General features: G+C 47.6%; 2 protein-coding genes across 3 annotated transcripts in view; one reads left to right on the top strand and one right to left on the bottom strand.

Annotated features, from left to right (window-relative positions):
- LOC116840771 (putative oxidoreductase GLYR1 homolog) overlaps positions 1–12,753 on the top strand; it is a 40,950-nt gene that overhangs the window by 6,276 nt on the left and 21,921 nt on the right. The gene's annotated exons all lie outside the window — the stretch shown is intronic.
- Positions 5,182–12,508, bottom strand: LOC116840769 (leucine-rich repeat and immunoglobulin-like domain-containing nogo receptor-interacting protein 3). 2 transcript variants are annotated; one of them, XM_032807936.1, is made up of 4 exons: positions 10,457–11,895; positions 8,274–10,102; positions 7,697–7,979; positions 5,182–7,360 (listed from the first exon to the last, which is right to left on the bottom strand). In XM_032807936.1, exons 2-4 carry the CDS (start codon positions 10,091–10,093, stop codon positions 6,707–6,709), a joined length of 2,757 nt encoding a protein of 918 aa, XP_032663827.1. In that variant the 5' UTR covers positions 10,094–10,102; positions 10,457–11,895; the 3' UTR covers positions 5,182–6,706. The 2 variants fall into 2 exon arrangements, with proteins under 2 accessions (XP_032663827.1, XP_032663826.1); XM_032807935.1 differs by having other exon boundaries at positions 8,274–12,508.

Below are 12,753 nucleotides of genomic sequence, written 5' to 3'. Positions count from 1 at the left end.
GAGAGAGAGAGAGAGAGAGAGAGAGAGAGAGAGAGAGAGAGAGAGAGAGAGAGAGACAACATTCTTTCATACATTGAAAGAAATTATCCGATAAAAAATTTACAAACGGATTTTCGATCAAAATACCGATGAATTTTTGTATCCAATCAGGAAACATCCGATGAGAAATATCGGTTTATAATTTTTTTATTTATCTGATGAAATACGATATTATGATCGGAAATATTCGATAAAATTTAATCGGATATCCTGATATCCGATATAAAAATTGATCGGAATTTGAGCGGAAATCCGTTTGTTAATTTTTTATCGGGTAATTTCTCTCAGTGTATAAATATGTTTTTATTTGAAAATGGCACGCAAGAATTTTTGGCATGCGTTTTCTCGCTTCTGACATCATCAGTTCAAGGTTCCACGACTGTTGGGACCAAGAGCCTTAAGAACATCTCGCACTTCAAAAAAATAAAATTCCCCCTTTACTGCTACATCATCAAAAACAAGAGACACGTACTACAATATATATACATATATAAATCTTTACTACAAAATTATTTCTTACAATAGTACTTAATTTCGCTGAGAATGAGGTTCACGGAGCCATTTACATATCAAGATAGGTAAATGGAACATATTTTCCAGTAGGTGTCCGCGATTCGTTGCGCACACTGCGAAAGTTATTCCTGAAGAAGTAACTTTTTGCAATCATAACTTTTTCTTATTGTTTTTCTTTTTTCTTCGTGTCTTGGCGAGTCATCGAGTGTTCGCACTATTTAAGTCGCATACTTGTGTGTGCGCAATCCCTTCGTTAAGGCTTCGCGGTTCAAAACGACGTCGTATAAAAAATATACATGCTGGAAGCATAAGTACGAGCTTTTCGGTTTATGAAGGAACAGAGAAGGATTCTCCTCACTTTCTCGCTCGCTCTTTCTCGCCTAAGATTCGATGTGCCGTGTTACGCGTGTCAGCGTACTTTAACTATTCTCTAAGCGTAGTGGTTTCAGGTTTCTCGTTTTGTTCATTCTGTCTTTCTTTTTTTTTTGCTCACTCTTGGGAGCGCAGATCTCGTTGCCTGATAGGTAATACCCGTTTAACTAACAAGGTAGAAACACGCGGCCAAAGGCGCACCAGTTGAACTTTATTTCCTCGTATACTTTCGCGTATGTAATCACGTGTACACAGTTTTCATATATAATAATTATGAAAATGATACACACGGAGGGTTCGCTTGTAAAGCGACACCGATTATTTCATAATCAAAAGGCTGATCGTGGTAGAGCTTTCGCCAGCAGATCGTAATTGGCGCTTCTGAATAGAACAAAGATCTTATATCAAAGTGGCAACTGTTAGTTCAACGTTTATAATTTAAACACTCTTCCGACATACGTCGATTATATTTCCATGTCGTAGTTATTCTCTCGTTAACGAAATACAGTTGGCTCATTGAAGATGACAAAACGGTACAAATGATTTTTCTCGATGAGTTGCGTAATGTACTCCGTATCCAATATGAACATTTGTTTCCTGATAATTCTCAGAAGATACGTTTTCTTATTGGATATTGAGTACGTTGCAAAACTTATGAAGAAAAAGCGTTGCTACATTTAGAACCGATTTTTCCAACCTCTTGGTTGAACTGACTAACAGATAACTCATAAGTCTGCTTTGTTGCTCCTTCAAATTAGACAAAGATAGACACGTGATTTAACTAAACATATAGAATTAGTTAGCTTACCAAGAAATTGGTACAATGGATTCTTAATCAGCCGACTTGTACAAATACAAGTGTTAAATTAGTGAACTCGAATGGCACAGCGACGCTTCCAAATGATACTTGCCGAGTTTCGGTTGTTTTCGACTTTTGATTGCACGGGTGTATCGGAATAGTAACGATTGGGGTAGTTGTAAATCGGGAATAGTTTACATGATGACTTACAGCGCTTTATCACAAGATCCGATAGACGACCTTACGAAAGTATGTAGAGATAAAGTTGGCTCTAGAACCCTGAAGGCGGTTTACACGACGATACGGAAAAAACTTATCTATATCCTAGCTTTCTCTGCGAAAGATCGATTGTTTCGCGTTATTTCATTAAGTGGCTTGAAGCGCTATCTTTTACACTTAATTATTCAACCACCGTTATCCGGCGGATCGCCGATGATCAAGAATGGCAAAGATCCGCTTCAGCGTCAATAACAGGTATACCTTCTCTTATCGCAGAAGTAAAATTTATTTCGTATTCGTGTACAACTATCGTAAAATTTATTCGCCTCGGTATTCCAGAATCTAATAGCGAGTAACGCGCAACTGTTATCTTTAGCACTCTGTTAAAACCTCTCATAAAACCGCTCATAAATTTTATAGTACGAAGCATGCATTCGCGTTTGTAGTTTACCCCAAAGTATAAATTAAAGGAGAGAGAATAACTCGTTGTGAACGCCAACATGCGCGAGCACCGGCGAGATCTGTGAGAACAGAGGTACGATTAGTTTTGCCTAAAAAACCAATATATATACGCGCCGGTGTACAAGATATGTACAAGATACGCGCAGATATGTTACAATTATAACGTAGAATATCATCGGAAGAGACGGGGGCTGCGTCCACGTGCGTGATTCTTAGCTGGTGTAAACATAGAATTATTAACGCGTGGCATACAGAGCTCATTTGGTGCTCCTGACAACGCGCAAACACGAAATAAGAGTACGTATGGCCGTGATGGAAACACCAGCGAGGTACGATTAGAGGCTGATCGATTGCGTTGTTTGCACAGCGCTACCAATTCCGATTCGCATTTACGATTGGCGGTACATAACAGGGTTTGCCTGAAAAGCTGCAAATCAATAATGGGCACGTGTTTTTTGATAAACGCAGATAACGTTTTTCCTTGATAGCTGGATGAAAATCAGGGCCATTATGAACTTTTGTGCTTTCATGAAAATCATAGAGTACTGCGCTATTAATACGCGTTAATTGTCTATGTGACAATCACTTCGGGACGAACATCTCTATTTAATTGGCGACTTATCACAAGGACTTAAGACGTTATCGCGAAACTTGTATTTTTCGAAAAAAATTGTAGAACGTTTGGTAGCATCAGTACAATCGTAAAAAGGCATTGTATGCCGCGGGTATTTCATTTCGTTCCACTATTGTTGTTATATCAATAGTTGGAAAAAAGCTTCTACATGCACAAAGATATATCTGCAAAAGAAAAGAAAAAAACGTCGCGTAATTAAACACATGAAAGAATCATTCTTTACATCTTTTGAACATAGCTTCTTTTTTTTATCGAGCAATTCGCTTTCTGTTGGAGCAAAGCGCATGAGGCATTTTTTGTTAGAGCAAAGTAAATCTACAAACACTTGAAATCAGGATCCCCCTATCTGTCTGCGAAACTCGGATGTTCTTCGGCAACGCCTACTGAGAAAAAATACTTGGAAATTTACTTGTGAGATATAAGATAAACGTTATTACGTATAATTGAACTATGTCCCACTGATTGGGACATTAATAATACATTTGTATTCAATGTTTCTAAAATTTTTGAATCTTCGAAATTTTAATGAAAGATATTTTTTTGTGTCAATTTGTAATATTATTTTATGAGCATTCGATATCATTGAGTCTGTATTATTCGTAATTAGGACATGATTCATTTTTCAGTTCAATTACTGGTACAATCGGCATTATCTGATACCTCATAAAAATTATAATTGATACTTATCGATTATTTTATTTATTATTATTTCTCGGTCGCTGACAAACCAAAGTTCTATATAACCATCAGTTTCGTTAGTAATACCATGAATTACTTCTTAATAACTTATTAATAAAAATGTAAAACTAATTGTGTTTTCTTATTGGTTCAGTCATTTGTTTTAAAGTTGATCTGTGTGAAATAAAGTTTGTTTTTATGAAATAATATCTTTATATACCAAAAATAAGTTTTTAAGTATTTTTTTCTCAGTGCACCTAGCTCTCGCGACTCTCGACCTCGCTCGTGTTTCCACCGCGGTGTACGTACTTTTATTTCGTGTTCGTTGCCAGAGGTTCTCTGTGCGCTGCACGTTAATAACTCCATGTGTTTACACCGGCTGAGAATCGCGCGCGGGGACACATTACGTGCCTACATTATAATTGCAACGTATCTGCGTGTATACCGGTGTATATATATTTGCTTCTACACGGAATCGCTTCTCTGCGATCGCGAGATATCGTTCTCGACAAGTTCGAGGATTTCGTAATCATGTCCGCAACGCGACTTATCGCCGAGAAAACGTTGACTGCACGTCCGTCTGATTACAATCCGACGACGATCTGCTATCGATCTCACTTTTAACTCACGTAGGTTTTTCCTGACAGTGCTTTTCACGTTTCCCATAACGCAGTTGCAAAGCCGACCCCATCGACCGACCGATCAACCGCATAGTTTCCCCCATGGTTTACAATTCCCTCGTCTTGTTGCGCCGCGTTGCGATCTCCTCCTCCTCCGCTTACGGCACGAGCTACGATAAAACTTTATCTCTACATAACGCTGCTGCGGTGCGATCCGAAAATAACAGCAACGCTCTTTTGGCCGCCCTCGTTTTCCGTCCCGTTCTCGCCGCTGTCGTGCCGCGGTGACTCAGTCGTTTCTGCACGATTGACGTCGCTCAAATGGATCGGTATTATGCGGTATTTGCCCTTTCCGTGAATCACGCTCGGTCTCCTCCGGCACGAGAGTGTTGTCTGCTTGCTGACGGACAATTGATCGATTGCGAGCGAGCCAAGTCCGCAATAATGAGTTCAAATGCGACGAGTGCCGCCGCATCTCCGACGAATTATGGACTCGGTCCGCTTTCTCACCCTTGACCCCTCCCATTCTCGTGCAACTCGGACGCGAAGCGACGTTGCGTGGATGGGATCGAACTGCTCGTCGCCGAGTGATCAGGGTCCGCGTTAATTGGATTCTTTCGAGTCGGCAAACGATAACTTGTACGAGAATACAGTTAGTGCACCTCGCTCGTTGCTAATTGGCGCGGTTGGTAGGTTTAATTCCTGCCACTTAGCGCGCGCACGTGTCTAAGGAAGATAATCGCCGAACCGGCTCGATCAAGTTTTCTATGTATCCTCTCTAACTTTCTCTCTCTTTCTCTCTTCGCGCGAAGTGGAATTTGGATGGGAATTAAGATGTGCAGATGTATTTGGCGACGTCACCGTCACAGGATTTATTGAAACAAAGGGGCGCATTGTTGCAAAACGTATCGGAACGATTCGAAAATGTACAATACAATGTCTTTGTTGCTTTCTCGACTCGAAAATATCAACAGCCGATATATATTTTTATTTATATTTATATATATATATATATATATATATATATATATATATATATATTTATATTTATATATTTATATATATATTTATATGATTTCTCTATTTCTATTTTTTGTCACTTTCTTTCTTCTGCACGCGAACGATTGGATATGTTGGTGCAACGATAGAAAATTAAGTACGTACGTTCGTTATACTGTCTTCTCGGTATCGGTATGTCTTCCTCTTCTTCTATATTTGTTTTCTTTCCCTCTTCAATAAGGACACGCTTCTGTGTATATACTCGGACAATTTTCAATCTATCTCGCTAAACACAAGCGATAAAAGGAACAAAGGAACGCGAGCAAGCGAACGCCAGCGACCGTGTATACGTTCTCGCCGAAGAGACTCGTCACCGCGTTTACTTACTCGCAAGACGAAAATCGAGACGAAGAAGGAGAAAGCAACTGTAAAACGAACGATCGGGCGAGACGATTCCGCCGCGCGTCAGTCTTTCGCAAAAGAAGATCCGACCTGGAAAACTTTTCGTTTTCCCCTTTTCGCAGCCATTGATACGTAAAACATCGCGCACGCCTATTTACAGAATTAAGAAATCACGACTCCTCGATGGGGGAACTCGGAGATCGCAACTTGAATGAGAGTCAATTGAATGAGCGGAATTGACAGCTAGGCGAAATTATTCTCTCTCTCTCTCTCTCTCTTTCTCCCCCTCCCTCCCTCCCTCCGTATCGCGCTCGTAAAAGGAAATCGATCTTTTTACAGCCCAATTGACAAAGACGCGAATTCGCGTCATTCTTACTCCTCTTTTTTTGTTCTTTCTTTCTCTTCTTTGTTTTCCCATTTTTCCTTATAATCTTCTCGAGTGATCATCCAAAAACGATGACATCGACGAAGAAACACACGTTGCGGCAAGACGGACAGGTTGCAAGGTTGGCAACTGATCGAACAGCTCGGCCAGTCCAGCCCTTGGAAACTGTCCGCAATTTTTTTTGTTCTCCTAAAGTTAACACATGCACACACTGCGATCGACAGTCATCGATCTTGGCAGATGGATCTCCTGTTTCTTGGCACTGACACGAGTTTTTCTCGAACGATCCCGTGAGGGCACTCCTATGACGTCGGTCGTACATCCAAACCCGGAAGAAGCTTCAAATAGTACCATCTCCTTTATCTCCTCTGCTTCTCCTCGAAGACACAATTCCCACAATTACCGGACACAGAGGCAGGCGGTGACCCCTCCGTTCCGCGCTCACCTTGTCTTATTCGAGTCTCTCTCTCTCTCTCTCTCTCTCTCTCTCTTTCTCTCTCTTTATTTAATTCTGATTAGACTTAAACGATAGCAGGAACCCGTTCTTCACCGGCCGTTCTCGACGCTTTGCCTCGCTTTCTCCGCTAGAGTTTGGTCTCGCGTGGAAGATCAGGTAGACTGTTGCTAGGTGCTAGAAGTCCTATGGCCTCCGGGGTCTGTCGGGGTTCCTTGGCCAGAATCTCCGGGCCGGAGCCTTTGAAGACCAACTTGTTGTCGTAGTACTTGCGCACGGACAACGCACTACCACCGTACTCGTCGATGCATTGCAACATCGCCGGCATGGGCAGAATCGTGGGCGGTGGAGGTGGTTGCGGCGGGCCGCTCTCTTCGATGTAGTTGATGTGAATACCCTCCATCGTGTTCTGACCGTGCGGACTGGTCGAGGACAGCTCCGTCGGTGTGTAGTACTCGCTGTTGACATCCTCCTGACTCGGACCCGCCGCCAGGTCGTCGAGCGTCTTCGCCTTGAAGTAGGTGTCCATCCCGTTGAGATCGTCCTTGGTAGGGTCGAAGACCATAGAGTCGCTCTTGCCGCACGAACCACTCCGGCAGTTGTCGAAGTAGAGATTCGGCAGGTTCTCCAGCACCTTGTTGAGCGTCTGCTGCTGGTACTTGTAGCTCTCGCGCAACCGCAACACTTGGTGGGCGCTGAACTTACGGATCTTGTTGCGTTGGAAGACGTAATTCTCGCGCACCCAGTTCAGTTGGCTGGTGGAGTAGTCACGCACCCTCTTCACCTGCGGAGGAGTGAAAAAAAATAGACGCGTCTAGATGCGTATCTGTCACGTTCATGAGGTAATTCGTGTCGTTATCATGTTTCTTATCGCGACGAGATATCCGACTTTATCGCCTTCTCTCACCGATATCGTTGAGATGTAAATCGTTGCTGATATATGTGAGATTTATACGTGTGACAAGAAACTTTGTACTTTGTTATCTCGCGCGCGACAACTTGGTGCGTTGCAAGTAAGGATCACATAGAGATGATCGCGACGTGTGTTCCCGATAACAAAGACTCGAGTTCGGTCGAGCAAGGATTGCGTTTCCGCGCGGAAGCTCGCGCGACATATTACCTGATCGTAATACTGGTCTCTCAGCGCGGTCAAATGACTGGTACCGTAGTCCCGTATATCCCGTATGTGCCTCATTTGCCCCTCGTAGCTGTCGCGAATCCACTCCACTTGCTGGACGCAATTGTCCTTGATTCTATGCACCTGCTGCGTGTAGTTCTCCCTCAGTCGTTCGAGCTGCTGGCTCTTGTACTGCTCGATGTTGTCGAGCATTTGGTAAATCTGCTTCGCCCTCGGAGTCACTCCCACGCGTCTACAGCACAAACACCACTTGATACATCCGCACCTGCGAGAAATTCATAAATACATTAGCGATCGCAGTGGAAATGGAGAAAACGATAGAAAAAGAGAGAAAAGTGTAGGAGCGGAATCGTCAGGTGGAATCGATCGATCGCGCCTGACCTTCCGACAAGTTTGCTCACTACTCGAAGTTTACGCACTCGACGAGTCGGTTACTGTCACTCGACAAACTATTAACGGCTGTTACTGGCCGACAATAGGTACACCGCCGCATCACTCGTCGACTCGTTGGACAACGCGTTATTCTTAGTTTGCACACTACGCGTTCACCAATACTCACTTTAAGAAGAAGTACCGCAGCAACTGCAAGAACAACGTGAGCAGGAGGAAGGCCGCTGCGCTGATCGCACCAATGACGATGCTGAGGATCTTGATGTTGTGCAAGGTTACCGGATCCATGTGCAACGTCACGTAGACGGTGCAATTGCCGATCGGGCTGTGCGCTGTGCACTTGTACAGACCCACGTCCTCTCGTAGCAGCATTCTGATGTACAACGAGCCGTTCTCCAGGATCTGTATGCGGCCATCGATTGGCGGCGGATTCGCCAGCCAGCTGTGCACCGGCGGATGGTCGACGAAGCCGTCGGGGAAGCCCGGATCCGGTATCCAATGGAAGACCAGGCCGTTTGGCGTCACCCAGGTCAACGAAGGTGCAGGGTTCCCGTTGAATTCGCACTCGAGCAATACTGAGCTCAGCAGCAGGTATTGCTGGGTGCTGGTGGCCCTCATTAAGGTGGGCCCACTGCAGTTGAGGTAGCGCAGGGTGTGAAAGATGTCCACTTCGGCGTCGTCGACTTCGTGGCCGCACTTGAGTCCGCTCTGGAAGGCAGCACGTAGATGCGTCCTGCTTTCAGTCCACTTGACGAACCAGAACATGCGACAGTCGCATGCCCATGGATTACCCTGCAGCTGCAGTTCGTCCAGCAGCGACAGATGCGCGACATTCGCCGGCAGAAAGGCCAGGTCATTGTTCCGCAGGTCGAGCCGGCGCAGGGACGGTGTCTCGTTCAACGTTAGCTGACCGATCTCACGCAGAGGGCTGTCCTTCATCTCCAACGTCTCCAACTCGCTCAAGCCCGCTAGATTCTCGTTCCGAAGGTTCTCCAGTTTGGTCCCGGATAACAGCAGGGTCCTCAGTCTACTGACGGGTCGCCACAGGTCCTTGGGTAGCGACGCGATCGGCAGGTGACTCAGGCCGAGCCATCGTAGACCGGTCAGGCCTTGAAACGCGACGTCCGACAGACGTGTGATCGGATTGGCCTCGAGGTCGAGGTGCTCCAAGGCCGTAAGCTCGTTGAAGAGGCCGCGCGGCAGCGCGTCGATCTCGTTGGCGGCGAGATCGAGCACCTTGAGTCGCGCCAAGCCGGAGAACAGTCGCGACGGTAGCTTCGTCAGTCGATTGCCGGCGAGTCGTAGCTCCTGCAGCTGTTCGTTCAGCCGAAAACTATGGTCCGGTAAGGAGACCAACAGGTTACTGCAGAGATCGAGCCGCGTGAGCTCCCTGGCGGGGGCGAACGCCTGATAGGGCAGTACGGAGAGCCGGTTCGTCGCCAGACGGATCTCCTGAAGGCGCTCCAAACCGTGAAACAGGAGCCGCGGTAGCGCGACCAGCCTGTTCCCCGTGAGGTTCAGGTACTGGAGTTGGTGCAACGGATGGAAGACGTCCGACGGTAGCTCGGTCAGTCGGTTATCACCTAGATCGAGCCGCTCGAGGTGCACTGCCACGCGAAACACGCCGGACTCTATCCTCTCGATGCCGCTCGACGTCCACAGCAGGTTTCGCAGCTTCGCAGACGTCTCCAACGCTGCTACCGGAATGGCAGCCGCTCGGACATTTCTCAGCGAGACGCTCGTAGCATCCTTCGGCAAACCGAGGCCGAGGAAATTGCGCTCCGCGCACGCCAGACTGCCACCGCCGCCGCCGCCGCCGTTGTTCTGCGCGCATTCGCATCCACCCGGACATTGTACTCGCGACGATGTGGTCGACGACGACAACGACGGCAGCGTGTCCGCACCCGCGACTCGCGCGACGACCACCACCGTGACCAGAAAGACCAACCACCAGCGCGAACACCTCGCCACCACCGTCCGCTCCCGCATTCCTAAGACCTGTAATGTGACGATTTGCACGGATACAACGACAGCGATCTCCCATGTCCTGAACGGGGTGGGCTTCTCTTCGCGGACGCCGAACCTGTTCGAGTTTACGACCGCACTTTCTCTCCCTTCTTCGATTCTCGGCCTATGCCTCGCTGTTCGAACTCTACGCTTTTTTTTTCTCACACTGGTGGTAGTTTGGATACGATTGATCGACCGACCGTGCGAGCACGTGCTCGGAAACGTCGTCGCGACGTCTCTCACCGTTCGCGACCGACAAGTACTCCGCGACAAGCAAAGCGCGAGAAACGGAAGGTAACTCTTTCCAGTCTTCACCCTCTCTCTTCTCTTCAACTACCTACTTACCGAGAGCCACGATCGTGTTTCCCGTGCGGCCAAGCCCGAATATCTCGCTCCAGAGAACAAAAGCGGGAGACGGGTAACACGACGAGGAGTGGCCCGTCGGAAAGAAGGTTCTAACCGTTCGCGAGGTAACCGCTGCGGTGTCTCATGCAGGGCCTCCTGGTGACGCTGCGGCTGATGTTGAGGGTAGCGAGGTGGATGATGGTGCTACTGGCGTGTCGTCCGTCGGTGCCGTCGCCGCGTCGCACCGGTAACATAATTGCTCCACGGTACTGCACGAGGAGCACCGTACGAAATCGCGGGGGAATACCAGTTCGCCGCGGTGAAGCCGGCACCGATGGGTCTCTCTCACGCACACACGCACGCAACACGCGTTATTTTCTTTCGTAGCGCGCCCTTCACCTCCTCTTTCCCTCTCCCAGTCACGCTTTCTCTCTCTACCTCTCTCTCTCTCTCTCTCTCTCTCTCTCTTTCTTTCTCTCCTTTCCCTCTCTCTATCTCTTCCTCTTTCTTTCTCCTTATATTTCCAACGAAAGCCGCCTATCCGTGTCGCGTCGTGCAGCAACGCCGCGGCGCGCACCACTTGTCACGCGTGTCACATGACACGCTCGTGCATATCGCGCTACGGCGACCGGCCGCGTCGCCCGCCGCGCGTCAAAAGCAAAAAGCGACTGTGTCGGAGATCCGGACGGCTCTACCGTGGACTCTCTCCTCGTGGCAACCGCCGGTTCGCCCGAACTGGCAACACCGCTGATTCCCCCAGCCGTCGGCGCCGACGCAGACCTAGCCGTAGCTCGCCGCTCGAGACGAGCGGAGCGAACAGGAGGAACTAGAGCGACACGAGGCGTAAGCGAGAAGGAGCGACGGGCCGGGAGAGTCGGGGCAGAGAGAGCGAGAGAGAGGGGAGAGTGGATCATTGTGAAAGAACGGCTCGACCGAAAGGAAGGACAAAGGGGTTGCGGTGTGCGGTAAAAGGCAGCCCCTCGGCAACGGCCGCGCCGAATGTTCGACGAGAGTTTCGGCTTGCTCGATTGCCCAATGCTTTTCGAATCATTGAAAAGCCGTAAAACGCGCCTCGCAGCCGTGCATCTTCTGCGACCTGGCGTACCTGCTTAATCAGCATAAAGTCCGACCTGTCTATTATTTTTCGAGGATTTTCTCGTTAAAGTTCTCGAGGGTCGAGTTCTCGAACCGTCGAGGGTCGTATTAGTTGGCTGAGAACTCGTTTTCGTCGATTAAGAGTCCAAAATAGTCTCAAGTTCAGTGCCAAATTAATTGCTAAGTATCCCGGCGAGTTTGCGAGAAGGTTGTCACATATGTGTGACCTACGAGAATCGGTCGTGTTTTACCTTGCGATTATCACCTCGCTTGGATTAACGACATCTTAGCTGTTCCCTTGTTCCCAAGCGATGAGGAGGACGGGCATGATCAGTCGACCCGAAATCTTCCCCAACGTGTGTCGCCTAACCGCACAATCGCAGTTAAATCTGAGCGTGCAATTTGGAACCCTCTGAGAGAAGCATTTTTCTTCTACATAGGACAACAAACGGTTCTACATCACGATGAGATAACTTTCACGAGGCAATTTATACTATAAAGGTAGACCGTGCGAAATGCACGGTTGTCCCGCTCGAAAGTCCAGATGTAGAGGCGGATAAAGAAAATTTACTCAAGCGCTGCACGCCCGAGCCGTTCGGCCTCGAGCCTGCAGTAGAAAGGGGCCTTAAACTTTGATTCACGCTAATGGAACCGGTCGCGCAGACGGTAGAATTTCACGAGCATCCGGGCCAGAGGATGCTCCCACGCTTCGCTCGCGTTTAATCAAATCTATTTCGCCACGATGCCCCGTTACCAACTGTCGTCGCGTGAACCCGCGTAGAAATCGCAATTATCTCTTAATCAGTCTCGGTGCTACACAGAGTCCATTAGATCCAGCGGTTTAACGTAACGCAATTATCGAGCGAGATAATTGGCAAAGTTCCATATGACACGGTAACTGCAATTTCAATTTGATTTTCAACACGATCGACAACAGAATTTTCCCCGACTCGGTAAGAACGGAGCATGTTGTTATCCAAACACTGTAGTCGCTGTCTCGTAAACTCTTCAATTTGCGCAAACGTTATGAGCAATAAACAGACGCGCGTCATTCGCTCGGCATTAGATTGAGACGCAGCGTGTACGCGCTAACTACGACACAAAGCGCGACGTCTTATCGCCGTAATTCGCGGTTTGTGGATCACATCAACTATGGACGTTCCAACGTGGCCATATCAGAAATATAATCGCGGTGACGCAAG

This window comes from Odontomachus brunneus, unplaced genomic scaffold (genome assembly GCF_010583005.1).
Source record: "Odontomachus brunneus isolate Ranch 3 - 2012 unplaced genomic scaffold, Obru_v1 Obru_scaffold_011, whole genome shotgun sequence".
Taxonomy (NCBI): domain Eukaryota; kingdom Metazoa; phylum Arthropoda; class Insecta; order Hymenoptera; family Formicidae; genus Odontomachus; species Odontomachus brunneus.
This window is presented reverse-complemented; position numbering and strand designations above follow the sequence as displayed.

Bases quoted from the DNA above. Each gene is read 5' to 3' on its own strand.
- LOC116840769 (XM_032807935.1), bottom strand. From the start codon at position 10,093: ATGCGGGAGCGGACGGTGGTGGCGAGGTGTTCGCGCTGGTGGTTGGTC. The intron at 7,980-8,273 runs GTGAGTATTGGT...AATTTCTCGCAG, and splicing joins CTGCGGTACTTCTTCTTAAA to GTGCGGATGTATCAAGTGGT. The intron at 7,361-7,696 runs GTAATATGTCGC...ACTCCTCCGCAG, and splicing joins GAGACCAGTATTACGATCAG to GTGAAGAGGGTGCGTGACTA.